The sequence below is a fragment of the Prionailurus viverrinus genome, chromosome B1 (genome assembly GCF_022837055.1).
Source record: "Prionailurus viverrinus isolate Anna chromosome B1, UM_Priviv_1.0, whole genome shotgun sequence".
Lineage (NCBI taxonomy): Eukaryota > Metazoa > Chordata > Mammalia > Carnivora > Felidae > Prionailurus > Prionailurus viverrinus.
Genome location: NC_062564.1, coordinates 1,609,622 through 1,633,258, shown reverse-complemented (window position 1 = coordinate 1,633,258; position 23,637 = coordinate 1,609,622). Strand labels below are relative to the sequence as shown.

The 23,637-nt window shown below is 56.3% G+C and overlaps 1 protein-coding gene across 5 annotated transcripts; it reads right to left on the bottom strand.

Annotated features, from left to right (window-relative positions):
• Positions 1–1,092: 1,092 nt before the first annotated feature.
• CLN8 (CLN8 transmembrane ER and ERGIC protein) lies at positions 1,093–22,896 on the bottom strand. Of its 5 annotated transcripts, none has more exons than XM_047856725.1 (3): positions 22,760–22,896; positions 9,552–10,222; positions 1,093–2,980 (listed from the first exon to the last, which is right to left on the bottom strand). In XM_047856725.1, exons 2-3 carry the CDS (start codon positions 10,092–10,094, stop codon positions 2,657–2,659), a joined length of 867 nt encoding a protein of 288 aa, XP_047712681.1. In that variant the 5' UTR covers positions 10,095–10,222; positions 22,760–22,896; the 3' UTR covers positions 1,093–2,656. The 5 variants fall into 5 exon arrangements, with proteins under 5 accessions (XP_047712681.1, XP_047712682.1, XP_047712685.1 ...); XM_047856726.1 differs by lacking the exon at positions 22,760–22,896 and adding an exon at positions 16,995–17,050; XM_047856729.1 differs by lacking the exon at positions 22,760–22,896 and adding an exon at positions 16,804–16,907.
• Between the last annotated feature and the right edge of the window lie 741 nt (positions 22,897–23,637).

Below are 23,637 nucleotides of genomic sequence, written 5' to 3'. Positions count from 1 at the left end.
GGTGAGTCCAGGCTGCTGCGGCCAGATCTTCCCCATTTCTCGAGATTCCAGGATTTCTTTTTTAAGGTTGTTATTTTTTTTATTAAAAAAATTTTTTTTAATGTTTATTCATTTTGAGAGAGAGAGAGAGAGAGACAGACAGAGCGTGAGCAGGGGAGGGGAAGAGAGAGAGGGAGACACAGAATCCGAAGCAAGCTCCGGGCTCTGAGATACCAACACAGAGCCTGATGCGGGGCCTAAACTCACAAACTGTGAATCATGACCTGGGTCCAAACTGGAATCACCCAGGCGCCCCAGTTTTTTATTATTTTTAAAGAATCTTTTACTTATTTTTGAGACACAGGGAGAGAGGGGATGGGGGGGGCACAGAGGGGGGGAGGACAGAGGGTCTGAAGCAGGCTCTGTGCTGACAGCAGAGAGCCCGACGTGGGGCTCGAGCTCACTGACCGTGAGATCGTGACCGGAGCTGAAGCCAGACAGTCAATCGACAGAGCCACCCAGGCGCCCTGAGATTCCAGAATTTCTGGCTGCTACGTGCACTCCCCCTGTCCAGCGCCCACCCGCCCTCTCTGCAGACAGCGTGGGAGTCACACGGGGCTCCCCCGCTGCACGTCCAGCTGCAGATGCCTGTGTCCTGGCAGCCTTGAGCCACGCCACAGCCGGTGCCAGGTGGCCTGGCCTGGCGCAGAGCCCGGAAAGCTCCCTACAACCCGGAAGGCCCTACCAGCCCCTGGGCAATAAAGGTGTGTGGGTCCTGGATCAACAGGGTTCAAAAAGCCTCTTCTACGCACACGCCTGCCTTGCTGCTCATTGTGGGAAGTCCCTGGTCAGAGGGAGCACGAAAGTGTGCACGGGCCAAGCTCTCGTGCTATCTGGTCCTTCCCTCTCCACACACGACTACTGCGTCGTTATAAAGACGTGGGGTGTAAGGGGGGAGCCCTGGGAAGGTCAAATCCTGATGTGGGTCACGTAAAAAGCTAAATATTTCATACGTTAACCTGAAGTGTGAACAGACATGGGTCATCACCCAGTGTCTCCAAGACAAATGACTCACACCGACCAAACAGTATGGAGAGACAAGAACGGACATCCTTTTGGGTCCATAAACATAAGTTACTTTATTAAGCTTCTGTGCCATCGGAAGACACCAGCTACGTCTGTTCCACAAGAAGGGCGGGGGCCGCAGGATCGTGAGTTAGTCGTCTTTGCGGGGACGCGGTTTGCGGGGTACCTTTGAGGCTTCAATCACTCCTTACGAGGAGATAAACGGGTGTTACGGATCTTGACCTAAGCATAAAGCTGAAGCAGCAGTAACCAAGATCGCCGCCGTGAGCGCCCTGTCACTTAAACACGAGTCGGACGTTTCCGTGACCAATAAACACGTGTTTTTTGCAAAGACGTCAAAGAGGCTTTCAAAAAAAAAATAAACCTAATTTTAATTGCACACCCCAGGCCAGAATCAAATGTCTGTACGTGTGTCCCCCACTGCCCACAGTAGGGCGGTCCCCTGAAACCTCTCGTGAGCTGGAATGACCCCCTTTGCAGCACTTTGCTGTTACACAACACCTACTGGGTGCCTGTTCTCGCGGACTAAAGGAAGTCGGGGCGGGGGGACCCTCACTTTCACAGGAGAGGCCGTTACTCGGCGGACACATCTCTGCTAACAGTGGAGGCACGCGCCTAAGTGAGCTTTGGAACCGGGGGGCCCCGGACCTCCCTGCACACGTGCTAGGCTGGTGCCCGCCTTCCCGAGGAGGGGGCAAGTGAAGGCGGCATGCCTGCCTCCCGCAGCTCGCAGGGCAGAGCGCCCGGTGCCCGGCCCTGAAACCCTCAGGAACGCCAGCCACGGAACGAGGGTCTGGTTGGGAAGCACACCGGCAACTCGGTCCGTTGAAAACGGCTCTAAAATCCAGACAGGTCTGATTACCGAACATCTACCTTATTTTACCAAGTGACCAAGAGAGTGTGAATACACGCTTCTGGTTTTACTGGAGATCCCCTGCCGCGCGACCCCACAGCCTGCACTGGAGCGCACGCACCCACAGGCTGGCTCCGTCCCCCAAGGGGGGGAGGGTCACTCCTGCAGGGGCCTGCCCGCGGCTTCGCCACCACATGGCGCGACCGCAGCCAGGCTGGCCTCTCCATCCACGGAGATTCTAACGAGGGGCCCAAACAGGACCCCTTCTGTCCGAGGACAGTGCCCTGCGGCTAAGAAGGTCACCACCGCCAGATAGGACACACAAACTGCTGACCGTGTGACCGGACAGACCGGACGCTGACGGCCACGGCGGCGGGGGAGGGAGGGCGGGGGAGGGTTGCTGATGCCAAGTCACGCCCGGCCCTGGGAGCGCTCCCTCCTCCTGGACAGGTGGCCCGGCCGCCACCGTGACGCCCTCCCTGATGGTCAACAGGGCCGCACACGGTTAGGCGCGCAGGAGCAAACCACAGCAGGCGACAGGGTCGCGACGGCAAAAATGTGTCCCCAGAGGCAAAGCCGGGCTTTGCACATCCTTTGTGGCCACCGGGCAATCAGCACAGTCAGTGTGACTCGGAAAGAGCGCCGGGGACGGCGCGGTCCCTGCCTCACTCCGCGGGAGTCTGCGGCGGAGCCCGTGGACAGCAGCCGCTGCGCCCCGGGGCCCTGGGCTCCGAGCGGCTACTGCCCCTTCTTCTGCGGCACCTGGCCATTGGCCCCCGCGGGCCGCCCGCCTCCGGGCTCCGGCTGCGCGAAGTTCCAGTCCACCGGGGTCAGGAGCTGCTGCGTCTTCTTATGGGTCCAGTAGGGGTTGAGGACGAGCGTGAGCAGACCCAGCCCCACGAGGAACAGCGCCAGGTGCGGAAGGTGCAGGCTGCTGCGCAGGCCGTCCCAGTGCCAGAAGCACACCCACCACATGTGGTAGGTGAGCACCATGCGGCAGTGGAACATGTGGATCATCAGCCACTGGTTCAGCTTCCAGAACAGGGAGTCGGAGCAGCCGGCCTGCGGGACAGAGCACACACGTCAGGACGCGGCCGCCCAGACGTCACGCCCACCACGAATTCACTACCTGGGTGCGCCCAGCCCCTGTGCCCGCAACAGCCGTGTGCCCCCCCCCCTCCCCTGCTCCCCCTCCCGGGGGCATCGCCCCGGAGCAAGGCCACCCGTCCGCGGCCCGTCCGCTCCCGGATTCGTGCTCCCAGGAGCCAAGGCCAGACCTGTTTCCAGTCTCACTTTAGTCTCCTTTCTAACCCTGAGTCACACACACTGGCCGCCAGCAAGCCCTGGGAGAAGGGCCTCTGGGGACAGGGAGGCTGAGGATGATATACACTTACCTCCTGGTTTGATCGTGGGTCCTTTACCCCCGGAGCCCACGGACGCAGGCACAAGTGGACTTTCGTTAAAATTACTCTAACTTTACACTAAAACCAGTTTCTAAGACTTGTAGCCAAAACCGAACAGAGAACTTGAAGATGGACCATCAGATCCTGGACGCGAAGGCGGGACCTGGCCAGCACCAGGCCACTCCGGTGCCAGGACGGTGGGCGCCCAGCCAGGTGACAGAGGACATCCAGCACCCCCGCATCCCTCAGACCTCCCACACACCAGCTTCTCCGACCTCGTCTCCGTTGACCCCAAGCTGCACAATTTCCCTCGGGAGCTCCGGGCCACAGGTGGCCCCTCCCCGGGTGGGGACACTGTGTTGCTTCTGCACAAGGAAAGTCAGCAGTTTGAGGCAGAGAGGCCCCGAGAGCAGGCAGCAGAAACGACCTCAGGAGAGGGATCAGGCTTTACTTGAGCCACGCCTGCCAAACCCTGAGGAGGATGCAAACCAAGTTCCAAGAGTGAGTCTGTTTTTAAAAAACAGGAAAGCAACCCTAACTCTGAGGTCATGAAAGTGTCATCACGGCTCGGACAAAGGAAAAGGAGACTCCCTGGAAGCGACGACTTAGGACAAAGAAAGTGAGAAAGACAAGAAATTTCCTTGCTGTCTGAAACACGGTGAGCTTGGCCCAAAACTAACGCCACAAGAAATGCAAATGGTCTCCTACTTTCAGATCGGACACACCCAGGCACGTTTTCTAGTGCTGCTGAGAGTTAAGTTAGGTGTAAACGGCGCCCAGAGGAACGTTCTATTTATTCCGGCAGAGTTTAAATTTCCTCTAGGTGTAGAGGAAAGCACCTACGGGAAGAGGAGGAGAGAAGAGAATCCGACAGACCGGGAGCCCCGTGGAGGCTCTAACAGACTGTCCGTCTGCAGGCACGCGGGTTCTTGAGGCCGGAGCCTCGGGCCTCCCGCAGACAGCCTCCCTGCCTCAGTCTCTAAGTGGTGAGTCCTCCCTCGCCACTAAAAGCGGTCTTCTTAAATCATGAATAGTCGTATCCCAAACACGAACTCTTCCCCATGGAATAACTAGGTTGTGTTTGGAAAGCTCGAAGCTGGCGGACCGAGCGTTCTTTGGCATTCCTCAGTGTCACGAGGTGACGGAGCTCCGAGAAAAGCCGGGGACAGGAACGACACACACAGAGAGGGCTTTGCGCGGCCCCGGCTCCCGGCGGTGAGCACCGCACAGGACACACGCTCAACAGCGACGGTTTCTACCTCGCCCGCTTTGCGTCATGGGCCGGTGTGTCCTCGATGAACCGTATCACCCAGTGTGCGAGTCCCGTGTGAGTCCAAACCACACTGCGGAATCCCAGCCGAGGGGGAGACGCTAAGAACGGGCCACTGCTTTTGAGATAGAAACCCGTCTTACACGACGGTGACGTTTTTGGTCTTGATTCCCACCCTTCAGTGTGTCATCAAATCAGACCTGGATGGTGGGCAGATTCTTGAACAGGACGCCCAACCGTGCGTGAATTTGGCGACTTTATTAAAAGCTAAAAGGATTTCCACACGTCAGGCGGCACATACATACAGCAGCGTGTGAACTGCAAGGAAACAGCTAGAGTTTCTGACCTAAGCTACCGCGTTTTAGGGCACGGTTCTGTCGCTGGGACCTGCTTGCTCCGTAGAGTCGACACAGTGAATGGTGTTGAGAAGCGACCACACCAAGACCCCCTTCTCCATCCTGCGTACACAGCGCCCGGCAAACCGCAGAGACCGCAGAAAACGGCCCAAACCAGGCCTGTCGCCCGCGCCCCCCCACGGCTGGAGTCTGCCTTCTTCGTGGGGATGCTGGGGACCGGAGGCCAGGCCTCCCGGCACACCTGAGGAGGGAGACACCTGGAACCCCCAGCAGCCCTGCTCCAGGTGGGGCACAAACAGGTCTGGAAAGACACCGTGAAGCCATTCGACACCGACCGCCCGAGCACAGGAAAGAGAAAGATTTCATTTCTTCTTTTTAAGAGCATCCTCCAAAAAATGACAAAAATTTGACGTAACTAATAATCTATCTTCTCGGAACACGCGAATCACAGCCCAAGCTCGCGCATCTTGTGGGTTGTGGTGCCGGTCACCACGGGGCACGGTGTCCCAGCGCACGGACGGACGCGGCTCCTTTTGGGGACGTCCCTTCCCGCCGCAGCCACGTCTGCTGTGAAGCCTGGTGTTCTCACGTGTGAGGGGGCAGAGAAGACAGGACGGCTGGGCCACTGCCTGTCTGACCCGCACACCCTCCGTCCACACCCGGCCACGACGCCACCGGTGCCGTGCTCACAGCCAGAGGGCACAGGGAAGCGTCCGCCCTGCCTTCCATCCTCAGGAGGCCCCGCTCCGTGGGGAGGACACCCACGAGGGCAGCGCCGAAAAGCCACGTGGCATGAGTGGGCGGGTCCCAAGTCACAGCACCTTACCTAAAATGACCCACACCCGGACCAGCGGCTTCCTTGACGGTTCAGAGCTCGGCTGAGTTGAAACGCTCCTTCACTCCATTAACGGTTTCCAGCCTCCCCCCAGATCACTCCTATCCGAGGACCTCACGCCATCCCCAAGCCCCCCATCCACGAGCAGCCGTCCAGGTGCTTAAACCGCCCGGCTGCTGTAGCGCCCCGCGCACCCACCCCGGTTCACCTGCCAGCCCGGCCCTCTGTCCCCCTGCATGGCACCTGCCCCTCTATTGCCACGTCCTCCTGTGGCACCGGGTGGGGCGGCCTTGGGGGACGACGGGACTGCTGGGCACGTGGCCAGGTACGTATGAAAGTCTGCACACTTACACTGCTAATTCACTTCCGGTGTGCGTACAGCATCGACCCCCAAGGACCCTGAAGGCAGTGTGGTGTTTCCTACTTCTCTGTTTTCTCCCAAAGCTTACCACAGTGTGCAGGAGTGACACAACCCATGTGTGCTGACTGCAGACGTTTACAAAACAAAAGCTATATCTCAAGTTTCACGTAAAACAGGCTGTGAACGTGTCATACGAGATGGCCAGAATCTGTGCTACGGTATAATTCTAAGAGTTTAACGTGAACATCTTGATCTCAGAATAAGAATCAAGATGTAGACAGACGACACACATCTTTTAAAAACACGCTTTTAAAAACATAAAAGGAAACAAATACACAGATAACAATTCCAGGTCCTAAACAACCTTATTCAGAAACAAAAACACGAGAAAACCATCCCGATGTGTGACAGCCGCCAGTGAGACGGCGGGCAGGAAGCCTGGATCCGCCCTCCCCACAGACACTGATTTAGCAACCGTTCACACACACAGTCCCTCCGTGAGAAATGCGACACTGATGGAGAGGCCCCTGTGCAGGAGAGCCCACGCTCGCCGCGGCCGGGAGGGGCACTCAGGGCACCCTCCCGCACCACACGATTGGGAAGAGACCCCAGAGGGGGAAGGAGCTGCGGCATGCGCCCAGCACCCCAACTTTTTCAAGGGGCTCCCAGAGGACTGGCCTTGAGCTCGCCGGTCCTGGAGTTCTGACAGTCCAGCAGAGCCCGGCTGCCCATGGGGAGCAGCGGCAATGGCTTGGCTGGTCGACCCCACAGCAGCCTGCTTTGCCCCAGAGCCTGGGGCCAGGCTGACCAGTGGGGTCGTGTCCCGTGTGAGGAGTGTGTGCAGACCTGGAGAGGTGCCCTCCTGGTCTAATGCACAGATAGCAATGGAGCCGGGAGCGGGACCAGGCAAGGGAGCTCTGAACCAAGGAACAAGGAGAACCCTCCAAAAGCACCCCCTGGTGAGACGGGACTGAAGGGTTTACGTGACAGAGAATTACACACAACTGTCACGAAGATGCTCACTGAAGTCACGAGAACAACATGCACGACCACAAGCGAGAATTTCAAGCCAGACAGAAGAATGTTTAAAAACAAGTACCAGACAGAAATCAAGGAGCTGAGAACACGGTGAAGAACAGAAAAGTTCACTAGAAAGTTGACCAAAGTGATCTACAGATGTAACGCCATCCCTACCAGAATCGCGATGCTTTTTTACAGAAACAGAGAAAACAATTCTCAAATTCACAGGAAACCACAAAAGACCGCAAATAGTCATGTCACTCTTGAGAAAGAAGAACAACGATGAAGGCATCACACTTCCTGATTTCAAACTCTATCTCACAGCTAATCAAAGTTGCCCGGCACTGACACGCAGTCCGATGGAACAGAACGCAGAGCCCAGAGAGAAATTCACCAGGTATGGTCAGTCCATTTCTGACAACGGGGCAAGGACAGTACCTTCGACAGGTGCTGCTGGGGAGACCGGACAGCCACGTGCAAAGGAACGAAATGGGACCATGTTCCCACACGAGACACAAAAGGCAAGTCAGAATGGACTCAAGTCTTAAAAATAAGACCCAAAGCTGAGACTCCTGGAAGAAAACATGGGGGAAAAACCTTCATGACGTTGGTCTTGGCAATGATTTCATGGATAGACACCAAGGGCAGGCAACAGATATAAAAACAAACAACTGGGGCTGCATGAAACGAATATCCTGCTTTAAGCAAAGGAAACGCTCACTGGGGTGAAAACACAACCTACAGAGTGGGAGAAAATATCCGTGAACCACATAACTGATAACAGATTAGTCTTCAACATACATAAAGAACCACAACTCGATCGTAAGAAACAAAAAAAATCAGATTCGAAAAATGGCCTAAGGACTTGAACCGTTTTCCAGAGAGGCCAACAGCTGTATGAAAAGATGCTCAGCATCACTCGGAACCTGGACCCAAAGGGAGGAGCCGCCTCGCACCCGTCAGGACGGCTGTCGTCAAGCACACGAGACGAGTGTTGGCAAGGGTGTGGAGAGACAGGGAGCCTGGCAGTGTGGGGAGAGTGAAGATGGGGCAGCCGCTGTGGAAAATGGTTCGGAGGTTTTACTTTCTAACACCGAGCTACCTTATGATCCAGCAAACCCACTGGTATGATCCAGCAAACCCAAACTACTCAGAGTTTTCCAAAATGACCGAAATCACGATCTCGAAGAGCTGTTAGCTCCTTCCCTGTGACGCACAACAGCGAAGACACGCAGACAACCGCACCCCCGCGGCAGGTGCACGGACATGGAAAGTGTGCTGTACACACAGAACGGAAAACTGTTCAGCCTGAAATAAGGAGATTCTTTGATATGCGACGTGGATGAGCCTTGAGGACATGATGCTCAGAGCGGCGAGCCCGTCACAGAGGGACAAACACACATGGTTCCACGATACGAGTTACCTACAATGGTCAAACTCACAGATCAGTATGGAATTCCGGGCGCCCGGGGCTGGAGGAGGGCGGCAGGGAGCTACTTATCACCAGACATGAAGTGTCGGCCACGCAACGGGAGACAAGCTCAAAAGAGCTGCAATAATACCGTTACCTAAAAACGGGTTAAAAGGGTAGATCTCAAGTGTTAACATAAGATGAGATAAACATTTCAGAAAAATGTGTGTGTTCATATATACACTTTTGGACCTTGTTTCAAAAACATTTGAAAGAAAGAAAAACAAAATCACCTTTTCTGGGGCTTACAGAATACGATCAGCTCAGATCCACTGTTTTGTTATGGAGCCAGAAGCTTAAAAAGTTTGTTTAAAATTAGCAGGGGCACCTGGTGACTCAGTTGGTTAAGCATCCGACTTCAGCTTAGGTCATGTCAGAGTTCATGGGTTCAAGCCCCACGTCGGGCTCTGTGCTGACAGCTCGGAGCCCGGAGCCTGCTTTGGATTCTGGATTCTGAGTCTCCCTCTCTCTCTGCCCCTCTCCCACTTGTGCTGTCTCTCTCTCCCTCTCTCAAAAATAAATGGCATTAAAAACATTTTTTTAATAAAATAAAATAAAATTAGTAACACGGAGGGGCGCCCGGTGGCTCAGTCGGTTAAGCGTCTGACTCTTGGTTTCTGCTCGGGTTGTGATCTCACGGTTCATCGGGCTCTGCTCTGACAGCATGGAGCCTGCTTGGGATTCTCTCTCCCTCTCTCTCAAAATAAATAAACGTTAAAAAAATTAGTAGCACGGAATTCAACAAAATGAGAGGTTACTGTGGACGCCATGACCTGGTCTGGCGGGGACCCCGAGCGTGGCGCACAGGGAAGCCGTGGCACGGACGCGAGACGGGAAGGGGGCCCTGCCCGGCTCCCCAGGTCATGCTGACGAGGGCAGAGAGGACAGGTGAGCCCCACGCCCGCGGAAACACTCACCTTCAGGAGCATCCAGGAAACGCAGGTGAAGGGGGTGCTGACCTCCAGGAGCAGCGTGATCATGGCCAGGTAGTGGCCGGCTCTGAGGTTGACCACCGAGCCGAGAAAGCCCAGGAAGGCAAAGAGGTGGTGGACGACCAGAAACCAGTCAAACGTCCGGAAGAGCACGTTGGACACGTGAACCGCGACGTTTTCAAAGAGAAAGAATCCCGTTGCCGTCGCCACGTGAAACCAGCACCAGTTCTGCTGGCCGCGCGCCTTATCGGCCTGGAGCACGGGGTCCGCCAGCAAGGCCCACAGGCCCGCGGCTGTGCTCTGAACGCCAAAGACCGCGCGGGTGGCCGCCAGGTTCCAGAAGACCTTCTCTCTGGCCACCAGGGAGCGGTAGGTGGCATTTAGGGAGGATGACAGCTGGTGGCAGACGACGAAGACGCCCACGTAGAAGACGAAGCCGGCGACCACGAGCGTTGAGCGGATCTTCCAGGACGTGTAGTCCAGGTCGAAAATGCTCCCTGCTGTTCCGCCATCGCTCACATGAGTCATCGTCCTAGGTGCGGAGGATTAAAGGCGTCCCAGGACCAATGCAGGGCTTGGGCGCCCACGCCGCGTCTCGTCCCACGAGGCACCGTCCGTGCAGGTGTGTCTGGGCTCGTCATGTATTCGTCTCCGACCTAAAGAAGGAAGACAGGCTCACATGTGTGGACGGGATGGGGGCCCCCCCACTTCTCTGCTCCTGCAGGACACACACAGTGCTGGGAGAGGGAGTGTCACAAGCCCTCTGTCCTCATGTGCTTGCAGACAGGCAGGCAGGCAGGCATGCGCATGTGCGCGCGCACACGCGCACGCACACACACACACACACACACACACACACACACACACACAGCAGGGAAGCGCCACCGGCAGCACCTGAGGAGGAAAGGAGAGGGCATGGGAGCCGGGAGGTGGGACGGCAGCAGTGGTGAGGCTGATGGCACACACCATCCGGGACTCTGCCGCGGGGACGCCCCGCTCACAGCCTGGGTCACACTCCACAGGGTGAGACACTTAGGCAACCACACCGGGATATGCTTTGTGAAAGCTTCTCACACCCCTGAGGGAGAGCCCTGCCCTGCCCTCTACAGGCTGCACACAGTACTGTGCAGGGTACACGCCCCGGCCGGGCTGCGTGCAGACTTCACACTGTCTGCGCTCGCTCTCCGCACGCAGAAATCACTGTCGGGAGCACAGGAGCAGGGGCGGCTGTGTAGACGGGCTGCAGTGATGTCTGGCACACAGAAGGTGTTTGCAGGACTCAGCACAAGGATTATCATCACCCGTCACGTCAGGGTCCTTATAAACCGGAGGAAAACCCAAGTCCCCAGTTCTAGTCTGTTAACCTGCCTACGGCGTGAAGCCCGTCCACACTTCCATCTGAAGCCGGTGCAGGGCCTGGATGGGAAAGGGACGAGGCCACCCGTGTGTGCCTATCCCCGCCCTGGACACCGGGAAGGACAGCGTGTCCCGCCCAGGCAGGGGGCTATGCCGAGTCCTTGCCGGAGGAAACCCACCTCCCGCCCTGGACCACATCAGCTCTCAAACGCAAGGTGGGAATTCTGATTCCAACCGTGAAAAACATCCCCTACGCTCAGTACGTAAAGACACAAAGGAGGGTGTGGGTATCGCTTACCACCGCCCCGTTTCCAAATCCTTTTCTCCTACACCAGCGGCTGCTACACGCAGAGAAGATATTACGAACATACTTACCCACTCAAACAGTAAGTGTAATTGAAATAACCCAATAATTTCTCCATAACGATGTAAAAACAAAACTTCATTCTTTGCCCAGAAATAAAAAACAAAAAAATATTTCTTCTTTTCACCACCGGCCCATTTGCTGTTGCTGACCTCAAGTCCGGCAGAGTTTGGAGACTAAGAGGAACTTCTGGCTGGATTTCCAATACATTTAAGGACCTTCCCGCCTCCACGTTAGAAGACGGCTGTCGTACGTTTTATACTAGTTAGCGCGACAGACTGCACTGTGGTGACCGCTAGAGGAAGGTCACCAAAACCCGTGCTCCTGCCCTTCACACGCGTCCCCGCAGAGTCTGAGCACCGTGCTCCCAGGACGGGGTCGGGTGGTGGCTCTTGACCTGCCCCCTGCCCCACCCGACGGCCCTCCTGCACAGGCAGCTGTTTGAAAGCCCGTGTCCCTCACCTCTGGGCTCCTGCTGGCGCTGGGTCCTCTAAGAGTCCTTTCCCCACCCGGCCCCACCTGTCAGCCCTTATCCTTCCGATCTCAGCATCAATGCCTTTTCCTCCAGAAGCCCCCTCTGGAAGCCCGGCCTCCACGAGACAAGCAGCTCTCTGTGGGCGGGGCCGGGCCACCTGCCCACCGCTGTGCCCCCACGGCCTGATACGGCGCCCGGCACAGAGGACATGCCCAGGAAACACTTGTTGAATATACGTTCCCATGGTCACATTTACGTAAGTTTGGTCGCGTTGTCTGTGAAACTGCCAAGGCCAGGTTCTTGAGTCCTCAGAACAGGAGGAAGGGACCTCTGAAGCGTTCTGTGTCGGCCTCGCAGCGCAGGACCCCAATGTGCAGGAGGGAACCCCAGGGTCAGGCGCTAGCAAAGTGGCCAGAGTCCCCCCTGGGTCCCCTCCTGCCCACACCCTCCACATCTCACAGCCCTGCAGGGGGCTCACCAGACAGGGCACCTCCTCAGGAGCAGAGGGCTCTCCCACCCACATCTGGGCAGCAAGGAGCAGGGCTGGGCAGGGGCCACGGTGCGTTCCAGCTGTCCATCCTTGCGGAGGTCACCATGTCTGGCTGAACTGTGGGCTGTGAGCCCAGAGCCACAGCTGTCCCTCTGTGACGAGTCGGCGAAAAGAGCTACTCTGCGCAAACAGTCACGGTGACCACTGTTGGGACGTAGGAAGTGCTAGCTCCTTTAACCCAAACCACAGAGGCACCTTGTCTAACTACTGAACTCGTGGATTCGATGACGGTCCTGTAATCAAAGGCAAAGATCATAGAAGCATTTGTCTTCCTACTTCTGAGTGAACCAAGCTCTGTGGCAGGCTGGCTCTTTGTGGGTATGAATCGATTCAGGGAGGAAAGACAAAAGCACACACGTACACACACGTCCCCCCGGGAGTCCCGAGTCTGTGCCATCGCCCGTGCCCATGCCCAGGAGTGCTCTGTATCGGACAGGACTGAAGGCGCTGAGGGGGCTACGCTGGCCGCTTCACAGACTTGTTCTCTGCTCCTGTGATTCACACGCCCCCAAACACACGTACAAGTGCACGTGCACACAGGTCAGTCTAATAGATGACAGGCTGACGAGAGCGCCTGGGCATCTGTGCGCTGGTGTGTCACGTTTATTCCCCCACACACCCCGACATCATAAAAACCTTCCTGGCTGGGCAGCCTGCCCCTCCCGGGTCAGCCCATTCTTGAGAGAGCAAAGCAGGGACCTAACCCATCAGAGCCCTGCCTCCCCATCCAGCCCCTGCACCTGGAGGCACTACTGCTCTGCCTTGACCGTCCCAGGGTCCACCAAAGCCCACCGAAATCGTTCAAGCGAGCCAGTCCTCGTGTTCACGCTGACCTGCTTGCCTTTCCCATGGAAACCCCAACAAAGGCTGCAGCCTAAACCTTGTCCTGTCTCCCGACCGGTACTTCCCCATGGGGCCCAGCATGGGGCAGGCAGGGGCTGTCTCCAGGGCCCACGAGTGTGATAACCCTGGTTCTCCTGAGCCTCTGCTCTGTGTCCGCTGGTGCCCACACCTGTCTCATAAAAGCACACAGAACAATCTGGTTCTGGAGAGTCACCTCCTGACCCCACAAGGGTGGGGGAGGCTGAAGTTTACAGGTGCAGGTCAACTTCCTGCAGAGATTTCCAGGGTTAGGTAGAAAGGAAGCCTCACCTCCAAGCCTCACCCCTGCACAAAACTGTAAACTCTGCTAAACTATGGACTCCCCCGAAGATTTCTTGTACTCTTCCACGAGCCAGTCACGAGGTCCGGGTGACAGTTCCCATTCTGCCACGATTGCGTGAATATGCTCTTAGCCAAGGCTCCCAGCTTCTGTGGCTCCTCTGCTCGGGCCTCTAAGCCTCAGGCTCGCCCACTGGTGAGCCAGGACAGGTGCTGTATCAGGAAGTTTGGGCTCAGGATGGAGGGACCCCAGGGTGACACGGCCAAAGGAATAAGAACGGTGGAATCCGACCGTGGTTCCACTATTTAGGGCCATGCTGGGCCCGTTTCTGACTGTGAGAATAAAAAATCTACATAAATGCGGGAGAGTGGGCAGTGGGTACTAACAGTAGGCACGTACCACATGCCAGGCATGTTCGACTAGGCCGTCTGCAGGAGAGCCCAGGCGTGGTCACCGATTCAGACTGCACTGGCATGTGACCAGACGGCCCTCAGAGCCCCGGCCCGTGGTGCACAACCGATCGCCTGCGGTGTCTCTTCCACACGCGTGGAAGATGCCTGTGTCTGGGCCCACCTCCAGATTCTGCCTTTACGGCCCCGGAGGGACGGCCACGCTTGGGCATTTCCTAAGCACGCGGGTGCCCCGAGGCAGGTGCGGAGCCACTGAACTGGCATGACCTCCGCTCCCCATCTGGTTGTGAAAACCCAGGAAATCTCAGCTGGGGTGGCCCAGTCTCTTCCTTCTTGCAAACAAGGTCAGCGGAACTCAAAGGCAGCACACAGCGGCAGTGGCTTTAAATGTGAGCCACACACAATCAAAGAAAAGCTGATTATCCTGCTGGAAAGAAACGCTCAAAGCAAGCCACTGTGAGTCTCTCTGTTCTACTGCCCCTCCCTTGACGCTCCTGCCCCCCACCAAGCAGCATAGGGACCAGGGGGTCCTGAGGGCCTGGGAGGGGACGGCCTCGGTGTGCCTCCAGGGTGGAGACGTGCACGGTCCCCGGTAAAGGGAACGGAAAAGCGGAGGTTCTGAGACAGGGATCCGCTCACCAAACTCACAGTCCTCTGGAGGATGCTAGAACACAGGCCCGTTCCTGGGTCCACATGTTTCAGAACCACATGCTTGAGTCGCTGACAGTAAGACCACGTGAGGCAAGGACGGAGGCACAGGGCTCCTGAGGAGGCCCAAGTAAGGCGGCCGGGGGCGGGCCAGCTCTTCACGTGGGTGATGGGAAACTGGCTGCCAGGGCTCAGAAATCCGAGAAAAAACACTGTCCTTTAAGGTACACCACGGAGGGGTGCCTGGGGGGGCTCAGTTGGCTAAGCATCGGACACTTGATTTCGGCTCAGGTCACGATCTCACGGTTCACAGGATCGAGCCCCGCGTCTGGCTCTGGGCCGACAGTGCAGAGCCTGCTTGGGATTCTCTCTCTTTGCCCCTCCTCCCCTCACTCTCTTTCTCTCAAAATAAATAAACTTAAAAATTATTTTAAAGTACACCATGGAAAACGTGAGGAGCCTTCTAGACCTTTTTGAGGACAGTATCATATATATACATATAAATATATATCAAAAAATAAAAGCAGCTCCAGACAGTAGAGTCAGACATTGAAACAAAACAGGAGAGCGGAGCTGAGACAGACGGGTGCCAGCAAGGCAGTGCAGACAGGGTGGGGCCGACCTCCAGTTCTCCTGTCTTTCCCTGGCCTGTCACCCTGATCATATCCCTCTGAGACGGCATCGAGGACACTAGGGTCACCACTGTCCCACTGCCACGTGCCCGCCTCCCAGACTGGAGGGCTCCTTTCTGGGGCCTGAAGTCTAGCGGGTGGTCACAGCTGGAAGTCCCTGTTCCCTCTCGGGGACAGCGGAGGCCCAACAGCTCACCTCAGGCTTTGTTTCCATCTGGAAGGCGTCCAAGTCCAGGTGGCTGAAGAGCTGTGGGGGTCGGGGGGGAGGCACTGGTTCCTAGAGAGGGGCCCAGGGTCCCCCACCCAACTCTCTGCAGCTGTTTTCTTTTGGAAAAAAAATCTATCTACAAACCTCGTCTTTCTAAGATTCGCTGGTTTCAATGGATGCATTGCGCTGAACCAGCCATTTTTAAAAAATTTAACAAGCATTAGTTTCAGGGCCACAGTGTGACGTGTCAGCCCTGTCTCCAGGGATGGGACTCCGTGGCCACCAGGACGCTGAGAACTCCATCTGACGCCTACTGAAGAGTTCACAGGGGGCTAAATTGCTAAACTGCCAAATACTAGCAGTTCTGCATTTGGCTACGATAATTGATCCAAAACTTGGAAATGAGGAAGGGTGTATGCTTTCTACATCATGCTGGATGACTGCTTAACAAACCTCGTGAGGATCACTTGACTTGGGAGGTAACTGTCACCCTTTTCTGGGGACGGGCCATTTCAGTCAGAGAAGTTAGAGGTTAAACCATGACACTGATAAGGGGCTATCCTCCCCTTTCGGCCCCAGGAAGAGATAGTGTGCGGTTGTGGTTTCAGTGGGCCGAGACACTCACCACTGCCCTGCCTCACCCGGCATGCCTCTCGGACCCTTTCATTCACTCGTTTTTGAACCGGCTTTTCATCCTGCTGGGTCCATAGTCAAGGAGACCAAAGTCACCTGACACGTGTTCACTGTCTGTGTGAGACCCATGTGTGTATCACTTTGAGAATGATGGTTTGGTCGTGTGTAAAAATGTTTCTTCCAAAATCAAAAGAAATTCAGACTCCAGGAACAGAACAAAATTCAGGAAATCTGACCAAGCATGTAAATACAAAAATAAAACCCTGTAATCCTCCAAGCAGCAAAAGGCCGCATTACTATTTTCGATTCAATCGATTCACTAAATATAAGCTCTTACTAATTTTTCCCCTAAAAAAGGACCGGGGATACATACTGCCTGGCGCCTGCTCCTTTCCCGTCCACAATTCTGCCTGCAAAGCTATGTCTCCCCGGCACGGAGACCACCCCGCAGGGTGCACCGGCCCATCCAGCGCCCCATCAGGCTCCCCGTTTCTCACAGCTCCCCACTGCCAGACAGTGCACGTGGTCCAGGCCACCCGGAGACCCCAGCACAGGCGCAGCTCCAGTGTTTAGGGACAGGAAGCGCTCGGCGATAACGCACAGCGAGCGGGCCCTGGGAGCTGCCTGAGGAATGCTCACAGCCGCGCCCTGCTGCTTCCCGAGCTCCGCGGCTCCCCGGCACAGGGCTCCCCTGCACAAACACAGGGCTGCCCCGCACACGGCTCCCCCGCACAAACACCGGGCTCCCCCGCACAGGGCTCCCCCGCACAAGGCTCCCCTGCACAAGCACAGGGCTCACCTGCAAGCCGGGCGGCCGGAGCCCTGTGCAGCGCATCCCCGCCCCCGTCCAAGCCGGGACCTCGCTCCCGGCCACGCCGTAGGGGAGCGCAGGCCCCGCCCCGACGGAGAGGACGCCCACCCCGTCCACGCGGCCCCCGCCCCTGCCCGTGCGCCCACCCGCCCACCGTCCTCCCTCATCCCGGCACTCACCGCACGGCCGCCGTCACGACCTCGCCGCAAACACGGCTGCGCATGCGCACGTCCGGTGGGCGGGGCCTATCGCGGGGCCGAACGGAACCACGGGCGCGGGGGCGGGGCCTGGCGCGGGACCGAACGGAACCAGGGGCGCGGGGCAGGGCCTAACGCAGACCTAACGGAACCGCGGAGGCGGGGCCACGGGGGCGCGGACCTGGTTCCGACTTGCGGCCCCTGCCCTGCCTGCCCTGTACTCTCGGTTGTGCGCAGACCCTCGCCGCCCTCGTCACGCCCCAGGCTGACCCCGGGAGAGCAGCGGCTGTCCGAGGAAAGGGGCCGTCTGACAGACCCCACCGTCGCGGGGGTGCTGGGTCCCCGCAACGTCTTTGTGCCCACCGCCCACGGTAGGGCCCCGGGGATCGCGCACTGCAGGGACAAGCCCGCGGAGCCCCCCCCCCCACACACACCGGGACCTCACGGAGACCCCACGGAGCCCCCCCCTGAGAATTCACGGAGACCCCACGGAGACCCCATGGAGCTCCCCCCAACCCCGGGGACCCACCGAGTCCCCTCGGACCCCCCACTGAGTCCCCGCGGAGCCACACACCCCCCGGGGACCCCACCGTGACCCCAAGGAGCCCCCCCCCCCGGGATTTCACGGAGACCCCACACAACCCCCACTGGGACCCCTCCCCCGGAGGCCCCCTCCCCTCCCCCGGAAGCCCAGGGATGCAGCTCACAGCTGGGCCGCAGCTGGAGGCCCCAGCTCCACGCCAGCCACACCGGGGTGACTCAGCAATCAGAGGCTTGGAAATGGGGAACATTCAGATAGTTTCACTTCCCAACCGTGGCCTTTGGCAAACAGGGACTTCTCTCGACCCTAGTTTCTGGTCTGCAAAGTCCGTAAGACTGCCCCACTGAGTGGCCTGTCCCGACTGTCACTCCTCCTCTGTGTGTGGTTTTGTGAACCCCTGGAGGCAAAGCTTGGGCACACGGTGTTAATGTCATCCCCTGGGAACTCCTTATCTTCCGGAGAAAGCAGTTGTTTTAGTCTCCCCAGGACCCTGGTTGCTTATGGTGGCTTGTGGTTTCCAGAGCCCCTCTGGGCATGTGATGGATATCCAGCAGGCCCCCTCTCCTGGCGGTGTGCCCCCCACATCACCTCATCACCTGGGCTCCTGGCCCTCAGAATCTGCTTCTGTGAAACGGAAACTAGGACAGCATCCACTCGGAATACTGCCCAGGGAATTAGATGTTATGATGGGAACAGTGGCTGGCATTATATTGGCATTCAGTGCCTGCTGCTTAGTCATACAAAGTCATTAACTGTAGGAACTGCCAACTGGGTGTCAAACTCCCCTGTCCTTATCTTCACCGTCCAGGTGAGGCAGCCTCCAGAACGAAGACTTCCATGGGAAAGGCAAAGCTTGCCGGCCTTGCCTGTGCCCCTAGTTTCTCCCATAGTTCAAGAACCAGCCCACAGAAGACAGAGCCCAGGGGCTTAGAATTGGGGGTTTGGTTTTTGAGTGAAGATGGCCAGGCAGCCTGCCCTTGCGTAAACCCCCTGGCTTTGGACCCAGACAGCCCTGGCCTCCGGGACCACCAGCTTCGAGAAGTTGGCGGGCAGCCTCTCAACCCCTGAGCTCTGTTGGGAAATGTGGGAACAGCACCTGGTAGGGGGCTCTGAGGTCTCCAGGGGCGCTGACTCATCCGGGCACAGCTCCAGGTCAGCATGCAGTAGGGCCCTTGCCCCTGAATATTCCCCTGAAGCCTTTTCTTCCTTAACCACAACTACCACCGCCGGACACTTTGTGTTTTTATGTGTTTGTTTCAATAATTTTTTGTTTTCTGTGTCTTTCAACTAAAATGTGCCCTGCATGAAGAGGGACTTGGCCCTGCTCCCTCTTTTTTTTTTTTTAAAAACCATTTATTTTGAGAGAGTGAGAGTGGGGGAGGGACAGAGAGAGGGAGAGAGAATCCCAAGCAAGCTTTGTGCTGTCAGCAGGAAGCCGGATGTGGGGCTCAGTCTCATGAACCCTGAGATCATGACCTGAGCCCAAATCAAGAGTCAGACGCTTAACCCACTGAGCCAGGCGCCAGGCGCCACCCCACCCCCCACTCCCTAGAACGTCCTCAGTGACCAGTGACTGTCTGCTGACTTGTGAAAAGCCATTTAACCCGCACCCACATGCCTGCACCCATCCAGCCTCCTACATGAGAGGCCCTCAAAAACTTTATTGAACTAAGAATATGACAGATCCTGAGTCACACGCTTTTGTTTTGTTTATTTTCCCTTCCCTGAGATGTGTTGAAGGTAACCACTGCCCATGGACATCTGGGGCCAATGTGGGGATAAAGTAAGGCGTTTTAACTGTGAATGTTCTTTGAAAGTAAGGTATCAGAAAATCAGTCTATACCTTCAGCACATCAGGAAGAAGGTTTCCATTCCCATTCAGGTTTTCAAGTTCAGTGTTTTTTTCTGGTGTGTGCCACCTTGCTTTGGGTGAAATCCTGGTCCTGAGTGTCACATAAAAATGTAGCTATAGGGGCACCTGGTGGCTCAGTGGGTTGAGCATCTGACTTTGGCTCAGGTCATGATCTCATGGTTCGTGTGGTCCAGCCCCGCATCGGGCCCTGTGCTGACAGCTCGGAGCCTGGAGCTGCTTCGCATTCTGTGTCTCCCTCGCTCTCTGCCCCTCCCCTGCCTGTGCTTTGTCTCTCTCTCCCTCAAAAATAAGTAAAGATTAAAAAACTTGTTTTAAATGTAGTTGTAGTGGTGACTGTGCGCTGGTGCGGTGTGCGGCCTCTCGGGGTGCCTCCCTTTCCTCGCCCTCAGTGCCACCTTATGAATGCGGAGCTGAGGCTCATAGAAACCAAGCGACAACTTGCTCAGTCAGTCTCATAGGCAGAAACCGCCTCAGCTAGAATTTAAATGTTCAAGGACTGTGCCTTTCCACTCTGCCCTCTTTGATGCATCGTGGTAAGATCAGTCATTTGGAAAACAATCCAGGGACAACCAGTAATAACCTGGTGCAACTCAGAAGACAGACGGCACTGCAGCCTTATTTCTGCTCACAGGGGACCCGCGGGACTGTCCTCCCCGTGAGGCCACAGGGATCCACGGACTGTCTTCCTACTGAGGCCCCTGTGGGTCCAAGCGGGTCACCGGCCCCTCCCTCCAGCAGATGCCACAACATATCTGCTGTGTGTGACACAGCCTGGCAGGTGCTTTCCGGAAATGGTTCATTCACAACCATTTGGCTGGCCTGGCACGTCCTGGGATGCACGTAGGCATATTCTCACACTTCCTAGGTGAGAAAGCCAGGGCTCCGGTGTGGTAAGGTCAAGGAACCTGTCCCCTCCCCTCAGCTGCTGAAAGATGAGGCTGACTTTTGAAATTTAAGGCCATGAGGTGTTTGGAGGCAATTGAAACTGATTTTTTAGAAGCGGTGGGTAGGACAGTTTTAATATTACCTTTCCTTTCTGATCGTGTAAGCAATAAGGCTCATTGCTTGCTTAAGAACAAGACAAATTTTTTAAAGACATTAATTAGCGGGGGTGGGGTGGGTGCAGTGAGATTTCTCCTCTTCTTTTTTCTTTCCTTTTTTAAATTTTTTATGCTCACTTCTTTTTGCAACAGAGTGCAAGTGGGGGAGGGGCAGAGAGAGAGGGAGACCCAGAAGCTGAAGATGGCTCCAGGCTCTGAGCTGTCAGCACAGAGCCCGACGAGGGGTTCGAACCCACAAACCGTGAGATCATGACCTGAACAGAAGTCGGACGCTTAACCTACTGAGCCACCCAGGTGCCCCTCTGGTTATTTCTCGGTAAGAACCAAGAAATAAGTGGACGGGCTGTCATGGGGGGAGGGGGAGCTTTCCCCTTTTAAATCCCTGTATTTGTTACCAGAGAACACAGTTAGCTGAGGAGGAGAGATATTCCAAACATTTTAGGGGTGCCTGGGTGGCTCAGATGGTTGAGTGTCCCACTTCGGCTCAGGTCATGATCTCACGGTTTGTGGGTTCGAGCCCCTCATCAGGCTCTGTGCTGACAGCTCGGAGCCTGCTTCAGATTCTGGGTCTCTGTCTTTCTCTGCCCCTCCCCTGCTCATAGTCTGTCTCTCTCTCTCTCTCTCTCAAAGCTAAATAAATATTAAAAAAATTTTTAATACATTGGACCCCAGTTCACGATCTGCAGACCACAGATCAGAAACGAACACGGGATTCTCTGGACGCCTGCACTGCCAATGAGGAGGTTCTTGGCCCCACTGTGATGGAGACGCTCCCTGACCTGCTCTCCTGGGGCTCCTCTTACCCTCAAGGCCCCGACCTTGGGTCTCTGCCCTTGCACGCTCCGTCCAGTTGTGGCAAAATCCCTACCCTTGACACATCTCCTCAGCCTGCTTTGGCAAGAATGCTGTTGGGCTGGTCTGGCAGGAATGCCCCGGTGTGAGGCTTCCACCCACCGGCACCCCAACATGCACCCGCCTAGGCTATAACCCACTTTTCCTTGTGGTGGACTTGCCCACTACCCCATCCCCTACGGCAAAGCCCACCGCGGGGACACTGCATCAATGGCGGTAGTTTCCTGAATAATGCCTGTGTCAGCACTCTTCAACAAGTGTCACGGGGAACATTTCTTCAACAATTATGGCAAAATGAAAGCTTCTTAGAAAGAAAAAAAAATGCCAGAGAAGAATGCATTCTTTTGGAATCATTCCTGCCTATATGAGTATTCACTGCATCTGACTCTTTTCTGAAAAGTATGTGTTTGAACCACAAACCATGGTTTTGATGGCTCACATCCAAGATTTTCAGAGGGCCCTGAACTGGGGTCCCTTTGCTTGGGCTGGTGTTGCGACCTGGGAAGGTGTGAGTGACCTTTCTGAGCCACAAACCTACAAGGCTGGAATTCATCTCAAGTGTCTGGGAACATCAAGGCTTCTGCTCCGTGAGTGTCAGCTGAGCCAGGGCGGGGCTCTCTCTGCAGGACAGGATGATCTGGAAGCCGAGGGCTGTGATTATCTTGGCCCAGAAAGAACCATGAGTCTCGGTTGGCCAAACACACAACCAAAACAACCAGCGTTTAAAAAAGTGCCTCGATAAGAGTGTGTTTGTTCAAGGACCAGGAAGCCAGGCTGTTCCAGAGCGGCCCTGCCCAAGCCGAGCCCGGGCTAGCTGACCCCTCCTGGGGGGCACAGGGGGTGCGTGGGACACTTGGGTCTTCGCAACCGGTGAGGGTGGGGCTGAGGCCCTTCCGGGGCGGAGGCTGCTGCACCCACAGACACAGAATAGTGCCCACAACGAAGGCAGGCAGTAATGCAGAGGCTCTGAAACCCTCACCAACTTCGAACTCACAGGAGCCCAGGCTGCGGTGTGCTAAGCGAGCCTTCCCCGCCCCCCCGCAGGTCTGTCCTGTTCCATCCCCTGGAAAGGGGAGGCAGAAGGGGCTCATCTACTGAAGGAAGAGGTGCGGCCTTGAGGAATGTTTAAGTCAGAGCCGCAGAGCCAGGATCCCTGTGATCCCTTGGGATTTTTTTGTTTTACCTCAGGTACTAGTTTGGGAACAGACTTACAGGCTCAAAAGTCACCCTCTCCCCCGCCCTACCCCCCCCCCCCCCACCCCCAGCACAAAGTATAATGCGACGCACAAATCAAATATCTAGGCGCAGAAAAGGAAATGAGAGGCAGTGTGTTTCGACGGTCAGGTCGAACGTGACACGGCAGGCAGATCCCCCCAGCAGGTGGGCCCTTCTCGAACCCGCCGCACAGTGAAGAACTTACCTGAGTGTTCTTTCTGCTCTACCTCCCGGCAGGTGCACATTTACAGGGAGAGGCAGGTGCCGCCAGAAGCCACCGGCAGGAATCAGGAAACACTCCCCCGGTTCTCGTCTCCCTGTAATAAGTCACAGCCCTCGTGAAGGAGCCAGACCCGGGCCTCAGGCTCGCCCCTTCACGTCTGTTTGCAGGCCTCCAGGAACCAGACGACCTTCCGTCTTCTCTGGTGCTGGCTGCTCAGTGGCCCGGCGCACGGCCTCCTCTGACGGTGACAATTACAGGTCTGAGTCACTGTGGGCGGAACATGATGTCTATAGGGCTCCCACTGGCTGGGGCTGTCCACCCTCACCCCTGAGGGAAGCTGGTGCGGGGACCTTGTGCTCACGCCCGAGCCTTCGGGCAAACCTGGCCATCAGGAGCCTACCAGCCAGACCGGCCGCACCAGGGTCTGACCTGAGCCAAAGCGGTGCTCGGCCATGACTCTGGAGTTGGGGGTCACATGTCTCCACCAGGAGTACGGCCGGACCTTCATTTCGGCACACCGGCCAAGAGGGCCGTTTGCTCTTTTCTGCCAATAAATATTACCCGTGGAATCACTTAGCTCTGACTCCCAGGCGTCCGGGAGCCAAATTCTTGCTATTACACAACCTACTGATAGGAGATAACAAAGCGGTACGTGCTGGAGTTTACAGATAGCAGGAAAACAGAGATTACTCTTGGGGCAGTTACTACCTGTAGAAAGCAATACTACCCACATATATAACGCTTTTGTTCATAATGCGTGCTTTATAAACATTATTTTACTGGAGTATGTGCTCAAAGAAGATTAAAGTAAATAAACAAACATGACTGTTTCTCTCCGTCTTGACACATTTCAAAAGGGG